Below are 21,785 nucleotides of genomic sequence, written 5' to 3' on the forward strand. Positions count from 1 at the left end.
TTTTTACAAAAAAAGGTTGCTTTTATTTTTTTCTCTTTGCCGAGCGCTTTTTTTTTTAAATAGAAGACCAAGAACCTTGGTTTGTTTTATTGATTGACTGTCTAAACAATGTTGTTTTTTTTCCTTTCAGTTTTTATATTTACAATATTCTTTTTTTTTCTGCTCTCGACTGGAAGTGCCAGAGGCGCAGGCGCCCCTGAGCTGCGCGCGAGACAAATCGGGGAGACGGGGGGGAACGCCCACGCCCCCAGGGGACAGCAGGATGGAGGGAGGAGGGGTATTGGGGACTGCAGCATGGCGGAGCTGGGCAGGGGGTTGGTCTGAGGCTCTGAGAATCCCAGGGGGGGGTGAGGTCTATCTCTGGCGATAGAGCAGTCCTACACTGGGGAGCAGCAGGGACAGGGGCGGGTTAGGCGGTGCCATTGGTGAATTTAGAGAGCTTGTTCTCCAGATCGCTGATTCGCTTGTCCTGTGACTGAACCACGGCCTTCAGGCCCTGAATCTCCTCCAGCAGCTTCTCCAGCATCATCTGCTGTGGCTGGAGACAGAAAGAGAGGAGAGAGGGGGAGGGAAAGGTCAAATGAAAGAACAGAGGACAGGGAGCACAGGAGAAGACAGAAGACCCATTCCTCGCAGCTGGCTCTAGACATCACAGGCGGGGAACACCAGGGGGCGCCACCTGCAAGCCGAGGGATCGCCTGTGACCCCGTTTCCTCCCCGTCTGGAGAATTACAGGGCTGTCAGCAGAGTCAGTTTGCCTGCGCTCTCGCCTGCCAGCAGCAGGGCTCTCCACGATCACAGAGCACCAGATTCTATGCCTCTGGATGAACCCCCCCCCACCTACACCCGCACAATCTGAGGGCACCCCTGCTGTATTGCGCAAACAGGGTGACGTCCTACTGGAGTTACGAGCAATGGAACACATGGGGTCCGTTTCTCATGACACTGGTTGGTTGTCCGCCGTGTCTGACGCCGACGGTTGTCCTCTGTTTGGAAGATGACCTGCTCGAAGACACCCGTGCGGGGGAGCTTTCTGAAGTGGGACACCCGTCGCCCTCTCGCCCTCAGAAGCCCGGGTCCAGCAGTACCAGACGTCGTCCCCACTGGAGACTTCCTCGGTTGCAGTGGATGGCCATGACGCCTTTCTGTGCCTTGTCATGCCCTTTGCTTTCCACGGAGCATTGCAACAGTATAGTGTCCCCGTCACTATACTGGGGCATTAGGACCCACACAGACCGCGGGGTGAGCGCCCCCTGCTGGTCCCACTAACACCTCTTCCAGCAGCCACCCTAGCTTTCCCACGAGTCTCCCATCCAGGTACTGACCAGGCTCGCCCCTGCTGAGTGTTAGTGGGCTGCCAATGGTGAGCTGCAGGGTGATATGGCTGCTGGCTCTCATAACACTACATATCCAGTACTCCCCTTAGAGCTGATGTTGCAGTGGAGCTTTCTAATCTCACGGTTGTGGAAAAGGCAGTGAGCCACAGCTGGCACAGCTGGACCCTTGACCTCTGGGGGGGGGGGGGGTTGGGACTCACCGGGAACGTGCCGTCGCAGGAGGACATGCTGCGGCGCGGGGGCAGCCGGCTCTCCAGCACGTTCTTCCTCACCACCTTGAGCTCGCGGCTCTTCACGGGCACGTAGCCGTCGCGCAGGGAGACCAGGATGGGCTCCGCGTCCTTCCCCTCCAGCCACTCCTCGGCCTCCAGCGCCGGCTCCGGGCCCGCCGTGTCGGGGTACAGGTCGTCCTGGAACAGGTCCGACTGTGGGGCGCAGGGGAGAGGGAAACTGAGCAGCCTCGAGACAGACACAACACCTAGCATGAAACGGAGGAGGCACAAACACGGATGTACATGGAATAGCTTGCCCCGGTGCACTCGGCAGGGCCTGACATCCATGCTCAGGTAGCTGACGTAACTTTGATTTGTCTGGACAAATTCCAATTGTTTGAAGTGGGTTTAGTATGATATAATGTCTCAGAATCTTCTGTAAAACACAGACAGAAGAATTCAGCTAAAAACTGGTCTTACTAAAACATCTGTTGTGCAGTGCGTGACCCCTTAAGAAAACTGCACCAGGCAGAGTGACACCAGGGGGACGACACTTCTGCAATGCGAGCAGAATGGGGCTGGTGTGGACAGCTCTCCGTCAGCTGTGGGAGTGGGAGAGCCACTGACCTTCCTCGGAACGGTCATCATAATGGGCTCACACTTCCTCTCGTGCAGCTTATACAGCCTGGGGGGAGAACACATTATCAGGACACGCTGGATCACCTCCTGAAATACTAGCAGACACACTGACTGACGTGATCACTGTCTGAAATATTAACAGACACACTGACTGACGTGATCACTGTCTGAAATAACAGACAGACACACTGACTGACGTGATCACTGTCTGAAATAACAGACAGACACACTGACTGACGTGATCACTGTCTGAAATAACAGACAGACACACTGACTGACGTGATCACTGTCTGAAATAACAGACAGACACACTGACTGGCTCACTAACTGTAATACTAGCACACGCACTGACTGACATGATCACTGTCTGAAATACTAGCAGACACACTGACTGACGTGATCACTGTCTGAAATACTAGCAGACACACTGACTGACGTGATCACTGTCTGAAATATTAACAGACACACTGACTAACGTGATACTAGCAGACACACTGACTAGATCACTAACTGTAATACTAGCAGACACACTGTCTGACGTGATCACTGTCTGAAATACTAGCAGACACACTGACTGACGTGATCACTGTCTGAAACACTAGCAGACACGCTGACTGACGTGATCACTGTCTGAAACACTAGCAGACACGCTGACTGACGTGATCACTGTCTGAAACACTAGCAGACACGCTGACTGACGTGATCACTGTCTGAAACACTAGCAGACACTGACTGACGTGATCACTGTCTGAAACACTAGCAGACACATTGACTGACGTGATCACTGTCTGAAATACTAGCAGACACACTGACTGACGTGATCACTGTCTGAAATACTAGCAGACACACTGACTGACGTGATCACTGTCTGAAATACTAGCAGACACACTGACTGACGTGATCACTGTCTGAAACACTAGCAGACACACTGACTGACGTGATCACTGTCTGAAACACTAGCAGACACATTGACTGACGTGATCACTGTCTGAAATAACAGACAGACACACTGACTGACGTGATCACTGTCTGAAATACTAGCAGACACACTGACTGACGTGATCACTGTCTGAAATACTAGCAGACACACTGACTGACGTGATCACTGTCTGAAATACTAGCAGACACACTGACTGACGTGATCACTGTCTGAAACACTAGCAGACACACTGACTGACGTGATCACTGTCTGAAATACTAGCAGACACACTGACTGACGTGATCACTGTCTGAAACACTAGCAGACACACTGACTGACGTGATCACTGTCTGAAACACTAGCAGACACACTGACTGACGTGATCACTGTCTGAAATACTAGCAGACACATTGACTGTCGTGATCACTGTCTGAAATACTAGCAGACACACTGACTGGATCACTAACTGGAATACTAGCAGACACACTGACTGACGTGATCACTGTCTGAAATACTAGCAGACACACTGACTGACGTGATCACTGTCTGAAATACTAGCAGACACATTGACTGACGTGATCACTGTCTGAAATACTAGCAGACACACTGACTGGATCACTAACTGGAATACTAGCAGACACACTGACTGAAGTGATCACTGTCTGAAACACTAGCAGACACACTGACTGACGTGATCACTGTCTGAAATAACAGACAGACACACTGACTGACGTGATCACTGTCTGAAACACTAGCAGACACACTGACTGACGTGATCACTGTCTGAAATACTAACAGACACACTGACTGACGTGATCACTGTCTGAAATACTAACAGACACACTGACTGACGTGATCACTGTCTGAAATACTAGCAGACACACTGACTGGATCACTAACTGGAATACTAGCAGACACACTGACTGACGTGATCACTGTCTGAAACACTAGCAGACACACTGACTGACGTGATCACTGTCTGAAATACTAGCAGACACACTGACGTGATCACTTACTGGAATACTAGCAGACACACTGACTGACGTGATCACTGTCTGAAATACTAGCAGACACATTGACTGACGTGATCACTGTCTGAAATACTAGCAGACACACTGACTGGATCACTAACTGGAATACTAGCAGACACACTGACTGAAGTGATCACTGTCTGAAAGATTAACAGACACACTGACTGACGTGATCACTGTCTGCAATACTAGCAGACACACTGACTGGATCACTAACTGGAATACTAGCAGACACACTGACTGGATCACTAACTGGAATACTAGCAGACACACTGACTGAAGTGATCACTGTCTGAAAGATTAACAGATACACTGACTGACGTGATCACTGTCTGCAATACTAGCAGACACACTGACTGATGTGATCACTGTCTGAAACACTAGCAGACACACTGACTGACGTGATCACTGTCTGAAATAACAGACAGACACACTGACTGACGTGATCACTGTCTGAAACACTAGCAGACACACTGACTGACGTGATCACTGTCTGAAATACTAACAGACACACTGACTGACGTGATCACTGTCTGAAATACTAGCAGACACACTGACTGACGTGATCACTGTCTGAAATACTAGCAGACACACTGACTGGATCACTAACTGGAATACTAGCAGACACACTGACTGACGTGATCACTGTCTGAAACACTAGCAGACACACTGACTGACGTGATCACTGTCTGAAATACTAGCAGACACACTGACGTGATCACTTACTGGAATACTAGCAGACACACTGACTGACGTGATCACTGTCTGAAATACTAGCAGACACATTGACTGACGTGATCACTGTCTGAAATACTAGCAGACACACTGACTGGATCACTAACTGGAATACTAGCAGACACACTGACTGAAGTGATCACTGTCTGAAAGATTAACAGACACACTGACTGACATGATCACTGTCTGCAATACTAGCAGACACACTGACTGGATCACTAACTGGAATACTAGCAGACACACTGACTGACGTGATCACTGTCTGAAACACTAGCAGACACACTGACTGACGTGATCACTGTCTGAAATACTAGCAGACACACTGACGTGATCACTTACTGGAATACTAGCAGACACGCTGACTGACGTGATCACTGTCTGAAATACTAGCAGACACACTGACTGACGTGATCACTGTCTGAAACACTAGCAGACACACTGACTGACGTGATCACTGTCTGAAACACTAGCAGACACGCTGACTGACGTGATCACTGTCTGAAACACTAGCAGACACACTGACTGACGTGATCACTGTCTGAAATAACAGACAGACACACTGACTGACGTGATCACTGTCTGAAATACTAACAGACACACTGACTCACTGGATCAGTGACTGAAATAACAGACAGACACACAGACTGGATCACTAACTGGAATACTAACAGACACACTGACTGACGTGACCACTGACTAAAATACAAACAGTAACAAACATGATGACTAACTGGATCACAGGCAGATGGACTGACCTGGTGATCTCACACTGTACACACACAGGCAGAGAGAGGGAGAGAGGGCTGGGTGGGTACAGACAGACAGACCTTGTGATCTCACACTGTACACACACAGACAGAGAGAGGGCTGGGTGGGTACAGACAGACAGACAGACCTGGTGATCTCACACTGTACACACACAGACAGAGAGGGCCGGGTGATCCAGACAGACAGACCTGGCAATCTCACACTTGCTGACGTCCAGGCCTCTCTTGGGCATGAAGCCCATGCCCCTCTGAGGCTCCTTGCTGCTGTAGGTGCTGAGGTAGTGAACGTAGGGAGGCTCGTCGGTGATCTCAAAGTACCGGATACTGCTGTCCCCCTGCGAGGCAGAGGGGGAGGGCGAGGAATTAGCCGGCAGCATCAGGACAGCGAAGCAGATCTAAGAACGGGTACGAGAGGAATTCACCTTCCCACACAGGTAGACGATGTTGGTGTCGGCGTCGTAGAACGGCAGCAGCACTCCATTGCTGGTGTCCATCTCCTGCAGGGCAATGGGCTCCTCGAAATTCGCCTGGAGGAGAGAGAGGGGCAGGTGAGCACTGAGAGGGACAGAGGGCGACGGAGAGGAAGGAGGAGCAGGAGAGGAATTCGACAGGCAACCAGGAGGAAGTGAAAGAGGGCAGAGGAGGGGGTGAAGACTGTGAGGACAGGTGCAGGAAAAAGGGTGAGGAAGATGGATTCAGAGCAGAGAGTCAGATGCGAAGAACAGTGTTCTCACACACACTACAGGTGCCTGGAATGGAAACATCACAGTTCATGATGGAGGGATTCAATTACTGAATAAAGAGCATCTTTGATAACGAGATACGCTGTACTAGGTATTCTCAAGCTCTGTTAAAGGTTTTAAATAATCACCCAAAGAAAGAAAGAAAGTTGTATAACGGGCATTGTCCTGCAAGTCTTACGTTTTCTAAACTCCTTCTTGTTTTCCAGCTATTTGTATAGCCAAAGATTAGATATACAGATCTCCACAAACAACAGCAAACCGTGCACAGCACTGAAGAAATCAACTTCTGAATCTTGCAAAACTTTAAATTCTAGCAATCCTTCTCCAGTGGGGTGTTAGTGTCCTACAGTTTGTCCTGAAAGCTGAAAGCTGCTGACCCACCACAGACAGCGGGCGGTCCTAATGCAAGGTCCAGACGGATAAGTGAGTCAAGCACGGCATGCGGTTGGCACAGGCGCTGCACGCCGACGGGCATCGTCCTGCCCCCTGGGCGCCCGCGCCAGGGCGTGGTTAGTGATCCAAGCTCGCCCAGCTGGGCGGTGGGCCCCCACGCGGGGGCCAGTGCAGTTTTACCGGGTCCCAGAGCCCCAGCTCCCTCTGGCTCATGCGGGTGAATCCGGTGGTGAAGATGCTGCCATCCCGGGTGAATATGGCACGCATGGGCCTGATGCCCTCGTGGGGGGTGAGCTTCTCCTACAACACAGAGACGCGCAATTGCGCACACACACCGTTACCTCTCTTCATCCGTTTACTGTCGGCACTGCACAGGTCTCTCAAGGCACGGCTCTCCAAACAGGACGACACAGAATGGAGGAACTGCAGTCAAACACAGGAAGATGCTCCCTCCTCCCAGGCTCACCCTGGGTTCATGCACTTAGACTCTCAAAGGAAACAGCCCCACCTGGTGGCTGCTGGTGGAGCCGCACCCCGTGTGGTAAGTGCAGAGCAAGCAGCGGTGCAGGTGAGAGAGCACCTTGGCGGTGGGGAGCTAGCCTGAGTGGATTTGTGTCACTTCTTCAGAAATAAGTGCACAGTTTCTCTTGAGAAAGACAAGAGATTTCTTCATTTGTGCACTGGGTTCAGCTACAATACAAATGAAAAGCTATCAAAGATGCCATCTTTGCTCAGGGTGGCGTCTCAGGGCAATGATCTCAGTGCTCAGTCCCACGTGTGTTTGTGCGAGAGAGACGGTTTCCACCTGCACACCCGGGAGTGTGCGTGCGCTCGTTTCGGGACCTTCAGCACTGTAGTGTCACCCTTGGGGGGGGGGGGCCGTGCACCCTCCCCCCCGCGCCCACCCTGCTGCGCGCCCTGGCCATACCGGGTCCCAGAGGGCCAGCTGCCTCTCGCTCATCCGGCTGAACCCCGTCGTGATGACCTTCCCGTCGCACAGAAACAGCGCTCTCATTGGCCGAGAGCCCTCGTGCGCCCGCTCCCTCTCCTGCTCCCATTGGTTAGGCAGCGAAGTTTGGGAGAGAAACAGACACACAACTCAAACCGGTCAGCTGTGAGTGCATGCCAGCGCCAGGCGTCCGCTCCAGAGCGGGCAGGAGAGGCCGTGCCGGGCTGTGTCTCCGATCGCACCCTTCCCTTCCAGCAACGCCCTGCTGAGGAGTGTCCCCCCACACCCAGCGGCACAAACCACACCCCTCATGCCCCGCGTGTCCCCTGAGACAGACACGCCAGGCACCCAGGCTGCGGCTGTCCTCCCAAGGGGAGGGACGTCCGTCTCTGTTGACCTGCGGCCCAGAGCCCAGAGCTCAGCTTTGTCTAGGAGGCCCAAGGCGATCTGCACCGAGCATTGGCTCTGCAGTTTGAGGTGTCCAACCTGTTCTATCACAGTCACAGGTTGAACGCCTGTTTTAGGGTCCAGTTCGGTAACTAGGAGCTCAGCTGCAAGGAGCCAGGAGACTACGGGACCTCTCCGGTACTGGGGAAGGGACAGGAGCAGGGATGGATCCGAGACACAGCTGCGCACGCTCTCCGAGCAGGGGTGGAGCGGAGGAAAGTTTCTCCAGGAAGGACAGGTGCTGCCAAAGCATTTCCTGCACAAGTGGGGTGGGCTGTGGTGAAGATGGAAAACACACCAGAACAGGTGTGGCAAAGCTCTGTATGTACAGGTGAGTTCAAGAGCCGTACAGGCAAGCCAAGGGGAATGTTCTCATGCAGGTGCCCCGTCATAGTAAATCCATCTCTGCAGCAGATGGTTCAAGCCCATTGCAGGTCACCTCTTTTGCCAGGTGGGAGTCGGCCTGTGGAGAGCCAGCATCCAGAGCAGTCGGCTCGGCCCGACACGAGAGCAGGCGAAACCGCAACGATATTGTCCGTCCAAGCGTGAGCAAACCCACCCCGCCCCAGGTGGGCACTACCTCATGCAGTTGCGGATGCAGCAAGCCAGGCCGGGGGCACGCCAGAGCCTTCAGAACGCAGGCGGGAGCGGCAGCAGACGGGCCGTCCTTACCGCGATCACCTCCCTCTTGCGCGGGTCGATGACGCGGACCTTCTTGTCTTTGCAGGTGGTGCAGAGCAGGCTGCCGTTGCGGTTCCAGCTGATGTTGTAAATGAGGTCGGGGTGGTCATCCAGGGAAATGAGGGGCTCCCCTGTCCCCACGTTCCAGATTATGATCAAATTGTCACTGCCTTGAAGGAGAGTGGAGCAGGGTGAGTCCTACCTAAGTCTAGATGAACTCTGATTGTATTATAATCCTATAGAAGACATTCCAACTTCTGAAACTTTCAAACCTCATATTCAAAGTTAAAACTCCAGAGCTATCATGTATTCCTAACTTTTGTTTCAACCCCTGATTGCAGCTCCCTAGGCGAGACGCATGGTTAGGGGTCGGGTCACGATGAAGGCCTGGGGTCAGGATTAATCAGAGGGGTACGGTTACCGGTGCAACCAGAGCTCTCCGTGCTGGCGGTTGGGGGCCTCGTACCTGCAGTCAAGAGGATGTTGCGGGCAGTGGGGTGCCACGACACGATGCCCACTCTCTTGGAGTGCCCCTCCAGCGTGACGATGGGCTCCGTCAGGGGCCGCACCGGCGCGTGGTCAGGGATCTGCCACACCTGCCGCGGACGGAGAAAGGGTCAGCGCTGTTGCATGGCAGGGGCTGGGCGCGGCCATGAGAGCAGGCCAGCAGGTTTTACAGGTTTCCTTAAATTAGGACCAGGGCCTGGTATCGTCCACCACACATCCAACCGTCTTTCTTAGACTTGTACAGGACTTTTCTTCATCCAATCACCAATCAACCAATCACTCAAGTCATGTGCAACTGAGAGCTTAGATGTTTTTACAGTCATGCAGTTAATGAAATAATTGCACCCCCTCTGCAAGCGAGGGCTCGGGAGAAGCACAGCCCAGCCCACACCGGAGCCACCGGAGTCGTGTTCCCTGCTTAAGGAACTGGGAATACTGGACAAACCGTCCGGTTAAGCCGACAGCTGGTGGGAATAAGGTGTTTTAAGGCCTGAGCTGGACTGTAAGCCCTCCAGCACCAGGGTGACCGGGGAGTGCAGTACCGAGTGCAGTGGTCACTACACTGGGCTGGGCTAGACCAGGCGGTAGGGAGCCCTGACCTGCCCTCCACCTCCCTGCCCGGACAGCCGATCCTACAGTTCATCCCCAAATCCGCTGTAATGAAAGGACACTGCAATGTTTCTCTGACCGTGTACCTTACAGAGCACAGCAACAGAAACAGCAACATTCGCACTCGGCTCATTTTTAGCCCTTCGCTAATGACTCGGACGGTCGGCCGCGTGGGATAAAGAGCTCACCCTGACAACAGCACGGTGGCGATCCAGACAAAGGGCTGAGCTTGCTGTGACTCATCAACCGCATATGAACCCAGAATAATCCGTTTCTAAGGATTTGGGGGTAACATTAACCCACCGCGTCAGCTCTTCAGAACAAACAGGTTCTGTGCCAAAGAGGGGAGGACAGCTGCACTGCCCCTGGGGGCAGGGGATCAGCCCGGACAAACACACCGTGCGCATGGTGCAGAAATTCCAGGCACGTCTGGGATGAGTGGGAGGCCTGTGCCCCCCTGTGCTTCTGGGGAGCCAGGGGAGATAGTCTTACAGGCAGCGAGCGTGATGTTCACGGCCACTTGCCTGCATCTCCACACCAACAGCAGCGACAGCAGCGACAACAATAGCCAGGGATGCTGCAGTGTGCAGTTAAGGCCACCAGGGGGCGCTGTTGCCCAGGAGGGGGGTGGCTGCCTTCAGGGTGGCAGAGGGGGCTCAAGGTGCCCTTTGCTGCAGCTGCCCGGAAAGAGCCGCTGGCACCGATGCAGCAGGAGAGCAGCGGCGCTGCCTGCGCCTGATAGCATCTCTCCTCCGCGCGCCAGCCGCCCTGGCGTTTTCAAGAGCCTCGTGGTACGAGGCGGCGAGGAAGTCTGCCAGCGCCCGTCCGGCCTTCGGTAGCCGTGATCCAACAGCAGTGACATTCGAAGACATGGGGACCAGTATCAGCCCGTCAAAAATAACAACAGCCGGCATTATCATTACAGCCAGATGAAACCCCAGAACACGCCAGGCTGTCGCAACTTTAATGATAATAATAATTCCTTACACTTACATAGCGCTTTCTGGACACGCCACTCAAAGCGCTTTACAGGTAATGGGGATCCCCTCCACCACCACCAGTGTGCAGCCCCACCTGGATGATGCACCAGTACTCTCCCCACACACCAGCTCTCAGGGGGGAGGAGAGCAGAGTGATGAAGCCAGTTCAGAGATGGGGATTATTATGGACTTTCGGAGACACAGGCCATACACTCACAGCCCACTCAGTATTGATGGAACGGAAGTGGAAACAGTCACCAGGTTTAGGTTTTTGGGAATTCACATCTCTAAAGATCTAACCTGGACTGTGAACACTGACTCTATCATGAAGAAGGCTCAGCAGCGCCTTTATTTCTTGAGGTGCCTCAAGCGATGGGGGATGCCAAGAGATGTGTTGGTGAACTTCTACCGCTGCACCATCGAGAGCATCCTCACCAACGGGATCACCGTGTGGTATGGCAACACCTCTTCGCGAGAAAGAAAGGCACTGCAGAGAATGGTCAATGTGGCCCAGAAGATCATCAGCTGCGGTCTCACCGAGATTAAACAGCTTTATGAGGACCGCTGCCGTGGTAGAATTCTGGCCATCACAGAGGACAGTCACCACCCCGGGCATGAGCTCTTCACCCAACTGCCCTCAGGCAAGAGATACAAGAGCACACGGACACTTACCACTAGATTCTTCAATAGCTTCTATCCACAAGCAGTGAGACTGGCGAACACATTTAGCCATCCCCCTCAGACCACACCTACACCATCACCATCTACCTCTTTATGATTTCTTATCTATTGCACATCTCCAGTCATTGTTTACATGTCTGTATTGTTTACATTCAAACTGTCTACATGTTTACTTGCACATTGTCTATTGTTTGTTTGTATATTGTCTTGATGCACTGTTTGCACTTTGTCTTGTTTTTTACACTTGTTTTATAATCGAGAGACTTTCTGTAAGTAAGAATTCCATTGTACCAGTACCGGTTACATATGGCAATAAAGTTCAAGTTCAAGTTCAAGTATTAGGAGGCCATGATTGGTAAGGGCCAGGAGGAAATTTGGCCAGGACGCCGGGGTTACACCCTTACTCTTTTCGAGAAATACCCTGGGATTTTTAATGACCACAGAGAGTCAGGACCTCGGTTTTACGTCTCATCCGAAAGACGGAAGGACTTCAAAGTAAGGATCCTAATTTTGTGGAAGAAAAGTGTTCAGATTTCCCCTGCCCAAAACCCGGAGTGACACAGGACAGGGGCCCCAAAGGCATTACGATCATCACCCCCACTCTCGCTCATCTCCGCGTAAATCTGGCAGCTTTGATTGGCTGGGCCCCGGAATCCCCGCCCCCTCCCCGTTACCATGGCAGTGCAGTCCTCGGAGCAGCTGGCCAGGATGTTGTCGTCGTGAGGGCACCAGTCGATGTCGAGCACCGGTCCCGTGTGACCCACCACCAGCGGGTAGTTCTTGTCCACACGGCCTGTCTGGAACACAACACACGCTGTTAGCCTCCCCCACCCCCGGGTACAGCCACTTTGGTTTCTCCCATTTCATTCTCTCTAACCCTCTCTGCCAAAGCGGACAGGTCCAGGATGGAAAAAGGGGTGAAGGTAATTCAGCTCGCAGAGTTCAGAACCACACAGAGGGTATTTAAAACCTAGTCCAGCGTCTTCTCATCTAAAACCAGGACTGTGCAAAGCTCGCCACTGCAGGATCCACCCCCACTATTGGTCCAGCCGGCCTTGCATCATGTGTTTCAGTATTAATATAAGACACTGATCTGCCTGTTGTATAAGGTTAACAAAAAAGGCATGCTATAAGACACACGGTTCTTTGCTGGTTGGATTAGAAATGTGGCTGGAGAATGCCGTCTATTCCTTCTCCTTCTCTGCTCACGCAAATTGCAAACCTGCTTTCTTAACACATTTTTAGTGGATAGCAACAGGCCTGCCTAGGCTCTGCAGGGCTATCCTTTTATTTGGGGGGAGGGCGCGAGTCTTCCCGTGCACTTGATTTTCCAGAACCCCCTCCGGAGCCTGCAGTTCCGGGGCTCGTGTACACCCCTCTACCCCACCTCAGACTCCCATCAGCCTCTGTGGGCCGGCCCGGAGGTGTGATGTCACTTCCTTGCAATGCTAGGTATCCCTGACGTCGGCCTGGGCTGGCCGCACGCCTGTGCTACACAGCGCCCTGTCAGCTCAGTCTGCTTATTTATAGACCTGCGAAGGGGTGATGAAAAGGGAGTTTTTCTCTTGCTCAGTGCTGATTAGGGGCAAAGGGTTTATTTTTAGCTGCCTTGCTCCAGTATCTTTCTCTATCGCAGAGAGGACTCAGCAGTGAGGCTCGGAGAGAGAGACACAGAGAAGATGAGACAGAGCTCCACAGACGAGCCATAACAGAAGAATGGGCTCTTACACCACTGAGAGAGGATAGAGGATAGAGGATAGAGGATATAGGATAGAGGATATGGGATAGAGGATATGCAAACTCCCTCTCTGTCCCTCTCCCTCTGTCTCTATTCATCACTGGGAAGAAGACTTTTCTCAGGGATTTGCTGACACAGGACACAGCTGCAGTCATGTTCAAAGCACTGGGAGAGAGGCGGTGTGGGCTAGTGGTTAGAGCTGAGGCACTGGGGGAGAGGCAGTGCGGGCTAGTGGTTAGAGCTGAGGCACTGGGGGAGAGGCAGTGTCGGCTAGTGGTTAGAGCTGAGGCACTGGGGGAGAGGCAGTGTGGGCTAGTGGTTAGAGCTGAGGCACTGGGAGAGAGGCAGTGTGGGCTAGTGGTTAGAGCTGAGGCACTGGGAGAGAGGCAGTGTGGGCTAGTGGTTAGAGGTGAGGCACTGGGGGAGAGGCAGTGTGGGCTAGTGGTTAGAGCTGAGGCACTGGGAGAGAGGCAGTGTGGGCTAGTGGTTAGAGCTGAGGCACTGGGAGAGAGGCAGTGTGGGCTAGTGGTTAGAGCTGAGGCACTGGGAGAGAGGCAGTGCCCTAATCAACTGGAATAGCTAGCATGTGATATAAAGGACTCCTTCAATGTCCAGAGGCAGTGGTGATGCTGTGGCCTGTTCCTCTGCTCTCTGACAGACAGACGCAGTCAGGACCTGGGCCCACAGCTGTGCCTGTCCTATCAGGCCCAGACTCCACAGCCCATTTCTCAAATAGCTGCACTGTGACTCACCCATGTTTCCATACACTGCTTGTACTCAAGGGCCAGCAATAACACTGGAGGAACAATGCCTTTACGGTGCTCAGCTCCATAGCTACAAAGTGTCACCTGAGTCCAGAGTAAATCTGTGTATGGAAAACATGCTCAGACAGCCTAGTTATTGTTTGTTATCATGCTACACATTAGTATCAGTCTGAGACAAATTCCCTCTGAGCTGCCTTTGAGGGGTGAATAAGCATGGAAAAGGAGGACATCATCTTCAGATTACTTTAGCATTATTTTAAATTGGTTCACGTTGAAAGTATGGTAAATTAAGATAATTAGGAAAATGATAGTGCTAGTATGATTATTTAACTGACAAGTTCATCCACAGTGACTTATATTTGTGTCCATGTATGCAGCTGGACCTATTAATGAAGCAATCTGAGTGAAGTGCCTCTCTCTGGAGTAAACCAGCTGTGCCCCACTTGGGATTCGAACCCATGACCTCTTACTTATTAGCTCTCAATGCTGCTCCACACAGTTAGCTACACTGCAAGCACTATCATGTGTATATATGGCTATGTAATGCCAAACTATATGATACCTTAAGTGCACACCAGCCACTGACTTCAATTTGCAATCCACTAGGCAGAAATGATTGAAAACCTGTATGTTTGCATTTTATAATCACATTAACACAGGCAGAAATTAAAAACAGTTGTTTGCAAAGTTTTCGTTATGAACTGCTTATCATGCACTGCAGACCAGTCCTGCTTTTGAACAACAGCAGCAGCAGTCCAGTGCAGCACAGGCTCCCTGCCTCAGCCTGGCCTGGGCTCTGGAGAGGCCAGCAGGCTCCTGGCTCTCCTGGGCTCCTAAATCCTTCTGGGGTTGAAACTCGACTCCCCCAGGGGGGAGCTGGGCTGAAGGACTGGGACTCCTGGACAAACACACTGCCGCACATTCCAGTCCCAGCTGTGTGTGCTCTCTCCAGCCCTGCTGTCTCACACAGCGCCTCGCTGGCTGCGCTGGCTGCGCTGGCTGCGCTGGCCCACGTGCAGGCATCTGCACAGGCTGCGCAGCAGCCACAGCCGACCTGCGAGGTCTTGTGCTCCAGTGCTGAAGGTAAAGGGCTTCTAGTCTGGAGGTTCCCGGTTCAAGTCCCAGCTCTGCCACAGGACAGGCACTATGAGCGAGAGACCCGGCCTCTTGCTCTACGGGTGACGTGCTTAGCCAAGTGCCCGCTGCCAGTGACCCTGCAGCAACAGCTGCTGGATAATTCACTCCCAGCCTCTCGCAGCTCTTTATGCCTCTGCTACACAGCTAACAACCGAGCAGCAGCTCTGGCAGCCCAGCTATCCCGTGAATGAGGGCATTAAAACAAAATGTAAAATTGTCTCGGAATTGTACCTTAACCCTCGGGGCCAGCACAACAGAGATTGTTTGCTTAGTAACCTGGTTCTCCCGTAACAATCTGGCAGTGCTCAGAAAGCTTCCTTTGGGCCCTGCTAAGGATTCTGGGAAAGAGGTGGTCCTTATGACTGAGTCGAAGTGGACTCCCCTGTGGGCTCCCCCCGACTGACCTTGGAGAGGGGCAGGACGAGGAAGGCGCCCCCCCCGCTGGACTCCACGATGATGGCCAGGAACTTGGGGTTCACGGCGCAGAACGAGCTGTCCCACGTCACCTTGGACACGCGGATATCCTCGTACATCTGGTCGGCTTTGACCGCCTGTCCGAACACGTGGCGGAACTTGCTCTGTCGGACGACCCTGCGGCTCATGGCTGCTCGGAGGGACAGAGGGACACACTGCCGTCAGTCACCCCCGAGAGACACAGGAGCCCACAGTTCCCACCATGTGCCTTTCATGAAGTCCACGGGGCTGGTATACGTCAAGCAAGCCTTTTCTGCATTAATGAATTAAAACACAATGATAAACAGAAAAGAGCCCTGAATATATCAGTGACGAACTAAAATAATTGAGTTATATTACATATAGTACATAACGCTTAGAGTTATTTACACCCTGTAAATAAGGTGAAAGCAAATGCTGAAAACAATCTTCTGATGTTTCTTTCGTCATCTGGAAGAATCACAGAGCCTATGAGGGATTGGACTGCTGTTGAAAGTCTCCTCTATTGGCACTGGGTATTAAAGGAAGATAATTGCTCTACTAAACACAGCTCATCAGGGGACAAAGCCAGGGAACTGTCTGGAGGTCTAAGGCAAAAGATCTCCAACAACTCTGTTAACAGCTATAAAACCAAGAAGACACTCAGTGTCCATTATCTGGAAGATCAAGGCAAATGGGTTGATTGCTACTCTACCAAGAAGATTGCAGAACATTTTCTAAGTATGTTATTGGGCAGATGTCCCGTGTTCACATATAATTTTGAAAGTTATACAAAATTTTAATATTTGGTTTGCTTGCACACATGAATCTTCGTGCAAACCCATTTGTAGGTAAAGTTCTTTAAGTGCATGATTAAATTTAGAGGCTAGTGTAGTCCGTACGCAGTATTGAGCGTATACAGCATGTACACACAGTATAAGATGAAAACAGACATCTCCAGGTACACAGAGCGCCATATTCTGCAATTCAGAACAAGGCAACAAAACCTGTGATGCGGCCCTATTACACTGTAAACAAGCAGGCTTGCGAAAACATCTCTTAATCCAGTAGAAATACTGCTCTCGACTTCAAGACGGTTTTGCCATCAGAGGCTGTTCTCCAAACTAAGACCTGTCCCTCCCTCTTGTTTGCCCAGACTGAGCTCTTATGGGCCGAACCCAACAGAAAAATTAGAGAGATGATCTCAAAGTAGGAAAGGAATCTGCGATACCTCCGCAGAGACATATCAGAGCTCCACTTTCCCTGTTCTCTGACTGACCATGACTGTGATGTGACAAGCAAGGTTAAACACAGGGCACAAACGAGAGGAGACAAGTCAGCCCATCCAGTTCATTTGGTTGCCAGCAGCTAGTGGATCTGACATTCTCGCCTGGACGTTTCTCGAAAGAAGCCAGAGCGTCAGCTTCAACAACATGGCTGGGCTTCATGTTCCACACTCCCACAACTCTCTGTGTAAAGAGGTTTTTTGATAAGCTTCTTGTTCTCAGTTCTAAAACCAGAGGGCACGAGTGTCTTGTGTTTTCGGTAGTGGTTGTGTGTTTGACACCCGTCTCCTGTTCGAGACTAAAACGATTCAGTCCCTTTAGCTGCCCAGTCTGGGACACTGCTTTGATCCTGGGAAAGCGAGGATGGAAATGCAAAGCGAGATGTGAGCACAGGACAGGCATGCAGGCTCGCCTGGTGAGAACACCCTGCCACCGAGCTGCAGGCCAGTGAGTGGACACGCTCTGTCCTGCCGGCGGGGATGTTGGAACAGCAATCTGGAACCTTCCATCCTGCAACCAGCAGGAGTGGCACAGACCCCGTCGAGATCATCTGCTGACCCAACCAGGGCCGCCCTGCTCACGGGTGGACACACCAGCCCTGACCACAGGCTCCAGCCCACCTCACCAGCCCTGACCACTGCCTCCAGCCCACCTCACCAGCCCTCACCACTGTCTCCAGCCCACCTCACCAGCCCTGACCACTGTCTCCAGCCCACCTCACCAGCCCTGACCACTGCCTCCAGCCCACCTCACCAGCCCTGACCACTGTCTCCAGCCCACCTCACCAGCCATGACCACTGCCTCCAGCCCACCTCACCAGCCCTGACCACAGGCTCCAGCCCACCTCACCAGCCCTGACCACTGCCTCCAGCCCACCTCACCGGGCCCTGACCACTGTCTCCAGCCCACCTCACCAGCCCTGACCACTGCCTCCAGCCCACCTCATCAGCCCTGACCACTGCCTCCAGCCCTCTATACAGAAGGCCAGCTTAAGTCCACATCGGTGCCACCTGCTCAGGAGCCCCCAGGACAGTCTGCTGGTGCCCCTGAAACAGGAACTACACGTGGCTTCGGAAAAGCTCTTGAATCTGGCGCTGAGATACAGCACTCTGGGAGTGCACGAGTCAGAGATGACCTGGGGTCACAGTCCCCCCAAAACTTTCCAGGAGCTCCATACATCTCCGTTAGAAAGACTGGGGGCCAGAACTCCTCTCCGATAGTGCTTCTATCTATACAGCTTTCAAGTCAAGCAAGAGACTGGCCCGGGAGATGTTTAGACTGGCCAGCTGGGAGACGATCAGACCAGCCCGCAGGACGGGAGACGCTCAGACTGGCCCGCAGGACGGGAGACGCTCAGACTGGCCCGCAGGACGGGAGACGCTCAGACTGGCTGGCTGGGAGACGCTCAGACCAGCCCGCAGGACGGGAGATGCTCAGACTGGCTGGCTGGGAGACGCTCAGACCAGCCCGCAGGACGGGAGGCGCTCAGGGAGCTGTATTGTTGTCCTCAAACACGAAGACAGACAGCCCAAACGGAGCTGAAGCAACAACACGAGGTAAGACACAGCGAGTGACTGCAGCTCCTCTGCCTGCGCGTCAGGGTTCGGGGAGGGAGAGGGGAGCTCTGCGCTGGGGCCCGAGGTACTGGTCCCAGCAGGGCGCCTCCCGACAGCGCAGCGCAGCCCCAGCCTCAGCACAGCCTCACCTCGGCGCCCAGACACACCTGCGTGCCGCCTGCCAGTGCCGAGCACAGGAGGGCCACATCGGGTCACATCCCCGACAGCTACCGTCAGGACTGTCAAGCAGGCGGCTATAAATAGCCTGACTGTTTGTTGTCAAATGATCGAGCCCCAGAGAGCAAGTGAGGGCATCATCACAATGCCAGGCAGGCCCCGAGGCACCTGGGCAGGGCTGGGGGGCAGCACTCAGAAACGAAAACCAACCAGAACAGGGAAAGAACAGCAGGCGTCCAGCTTCGACCCGCTCCTTCCAGCTCTGGGGCACAACAAGGCGGGGTACACGCTGGACGGGCCGCCAGTCCCCCCCCGCGGGCCCCAGCACTGCAGACACGCTCACACCAGCGCCAGCGACTGCTCGAATGTGACAACTTTCTAAAACGACATTCATTCCGGAAACCAGCGAATTGCCGATCTGGCTCGCAGCTCGAGACCCGAATGGTTCCGACCCAGACCCCTCTGGACACCCACTGCGCTCCAGGACCGGCCCGAGGAGCTCTGCTGCTGGGGGAGTGAGTGCTCTGGGCTTCCCGGCTGCTCTGACACACATCTCGAACCCGGGACCGCCCCTGTCTGCAGGAGAGTGGCAGAGGGCTACAGCCGCGCGCAGGCTGGCGCAGCGCGCAGACACACTCGGCAGTGGCAGGATTTTCCCCCACGGAAGCCACAGCGACCCACGCGTGTTCGGGCCTTTCCGTGGTGGAGTCACGGGGCGGCTGTGGCCCAGCAGACGGAGGCGTCAGGCAGCGCAGTTTCTACAAGGCTGGAGAATGACACAGAGGTCACTTTCCTAATATAGCCGCCCCAGCCTGGCAGCGTCCCTCGCCCCCTCGCCCCCCAGACTCCCCGTTTTCACGACCTCCGCCACACGGCGGGCTCGCTGACCCCTCCGCGGCGCACCTGCACACCTGCCCCCGCCCCGACCGAACCCCCGCTTCCTCGAGTCCCGGGACGCGCGCGCGGCGTGTTCGTGGGGGAGAAAAAGTGCACCGTCACAAGCTCCAACAACCCACGCGCCAGCTCGCGGCGCGGACCCGGCTCGGACGCGTCCCTCTCGCGCTCTCACCTCGGCTCGGGGCTGGTGCCTCTCCTCGCGCTCCCGGGCAGTGTCTTCCTGGGTTCGTCCCGCTTTCCCCGAAACGCGCAAACCCCCTGGTTCACCTCCGGCGAATTTGGTCCTCGATGTGCGTCCTGCCTGCACCTTTAACAGACCGCTGTAGCAGCGTGATGTTGTCCAGGACTGGGGGGCTGTCACACAGAGAGAGAGAGGCGGGAGGAGGAGGACGAAGGGGGGACACAGCGATCCTTTTTAGCAGCAGCAGCTCGCCGCGCGCTCTCTCTCTCCCTGTGGTCGGAAATAGACCCGAGTCCCAGACTGCGGAGTCCGCGCGCCGCAGCACGCGGCAGGTGCGCGAGGAGGCGCACGCGGCCGTGCGGGAGCCCACGGCGCAGCTCCGAGTCAAGTTTGCGTGTTTACAGCGGAAGCGGGGGACGTGCCTTTCACGGGGGCCAAACGAGGGAGGCGTTTCTCTCGGTCCGACCGCCAGTTTCAGCTGAACCCTGCCTCTGGAGAACCAGCCCCCGTCCTGAGTTCATACGGACGTTCGCCGTATGAGACGTTCGTTGAGTTCGTCTCAAACTCTCACCCTGGCCGGAACCCCTCCCATTAAACTTAATCCCAGCTTTTAACCGCAGTTGACAGTCTTGAACCTGGGACTGAGATGGTCAACGCCTTGCGGCCCTGCTGGCCCTGCCCCTGGTCTGCAAGCGTGCTGACCGCTTGACCACAGCCTCACCGGCATGTCTGTTAGAACTGCGCAGAATTAACAACAGCACGGGGAGTGTTCTCCTCCAGTCTATAATACTGAGCCCAAGCCCTAGGGGAATCCATCTTAAATACTGAAATTATCACTTTTTTTTTAAATATGATCGATTTAGATCTGTCGGTAACGTCCGTATTAAAGTGAAATGCGCCTTCGTGTAGTCACGTGTGAGCTTGTATTTGCAGGTGGGGGCAGTTCAACACAACCGCCCCTCCACCACCTTAAAATGTAAACTACTTTGTACGCAACTACTTTTTTATATATCAGGATTTATATATCCAATATTTTTATTTAATGTTATGTAATACTTTAGCATGGGTGTTTAGTCACATCGCCCGTGGTGAAACCTGCAGGTGAAACGTTATGCATCAGAGCAGTGAGCCCGTCAAGCTTTTCGGGCTTTATCGCATCATTTTTTGCGAATAAGGCTTTCTTAGTCTGCCATCTTGTGGCCACAGCCATACATTGCCTCTAGATTCACGGTTGAACACATTTCAGGTGTCCAATGCACATTTCCCAGTACCTGTAACACTCCACTGTTCACACAACTCCTATTGATCATGCATTCCTGTGCACTTAGGTCCTATAGATACTGCACCCTCCTGCACTCCTGTGCACACAGCTCCTATAGATACTACACTCTCCTGTACTCCTGTGTACACAGCTCCTATAGATACTACACTCTCCTGTACTCCTGTGCACACAGCTCCTATAGATACTACACTCTCCTGTACTCCTGTGCACACAGCTCCTATAGATACTACACTCTCCTGTACTCCTGTGCACACTGTTCCTGTAGATCCTGCACTCTCCTGCACTGCTGTGCACACACTTCCTGTAGATCCTGCACTCCTGTGCACACAGCTCCTATAGATCCCGCACTCCTGTGCACACAGCTCCTATTGATCCTGCATTTCTGTGCACACAGCTCCTATAGATCCTGCACTCCTGTGCACACAGCTCCTATAGATCCTGCTCTCTTGAGCACTTGATGCTGCACATTGGTGGTGGGGGAGGGGGTCCCCATTACCTGTAAAGCGCTTTGAATGGAGTGTCCAGAAAAGCGCTATATAAGTGTAAGGAATTATTGTTATTATTATTATTATTAACTCCTATAGATCTTACACTCCTGTTCACACAGCTCCTGTACATACTGCACTCCTGCACTCCTGTGCACACAGCTCCTATAGATCCTGCACTCCTGTGCACACAGCTCCTATAGATCCTGCACTCCTGTGC

The 21,785-nt window shown here is 53.3% G+C and overlaps 1 protein-coding gene across 3 annotated transcripts; it reads right to left on the bottom strand.

Moving 5' to 3' along the window:
• Window positions 1-72: 72 nt before the first annotated feature.
• Window positions 73-20,126, bottom strand: coro6 (coronin 6). 3 transcript variants are annotated; one of them, XM_015367509.2, is made up of 11 exons: window positions 19,790-20,126; window positions 15,674-15,873; window positions 12,305-12,427; window positions 9,320-9,449; window positions 8,845-9,023; window positions 7,705-7,824; window positions 6,063-6,167; window positions 5,830-5,975; window positions 2,177-2,234; window positions 1,538-1,762; window positions 73-538 (listed from the first exon to the last, which is right to left on the bottom strand). In XM_015367509.2, the coding sequence occupies exons 2-11, from the start codon at window positions 15,869-15,871 to the stop codon at window positions 410-412; spliced, it is 1,413 nt and encodes a 470-aa protein (XP_015222995.1). In that variant the 5' UTR covers window positions 15,872-15,873; window positions 19,790-20,126; the 3' UTR covers window positions 73-409. The 3 variants fall into 3 exon arrangements, with proteins under 3 accessions (XP_015222995.1, XP_006640983.1, XP_015222996.1); XM_006640920.3 differs by lacking the exon at window positions 7,705-7,824 and adding an exon at window positions 6,957-7,076 and having other exon boundaries at window positions 19,790-20,109; XM_015367510.2 differs by lacking the exon at window positions 7,705-7,824 and having other exon boundaries at window positions 19,790-20,117.
• Between the last annotated feature and the right edge of the window lie 1,659 nt (window positions 20,127-21,785).

The sequence above is a fragment of the Lepisosteus oculatus genome, chromosome 26 (genome assembly GCF_040954835.1).
Source record: "Lepisosteus oculatus isolate fLepOcu1 chromosome 26, fLepOcu1.hap2, whole genome shotgun sequence".
Classification (NCBI taxonomy): domain Eukaryota; kingdom Metazoa; phylum Chordata; class Actinopteri; order Semionotiformes; family Lepisosteidae; genus Lepisosteus; species Lepisosteus oculatus.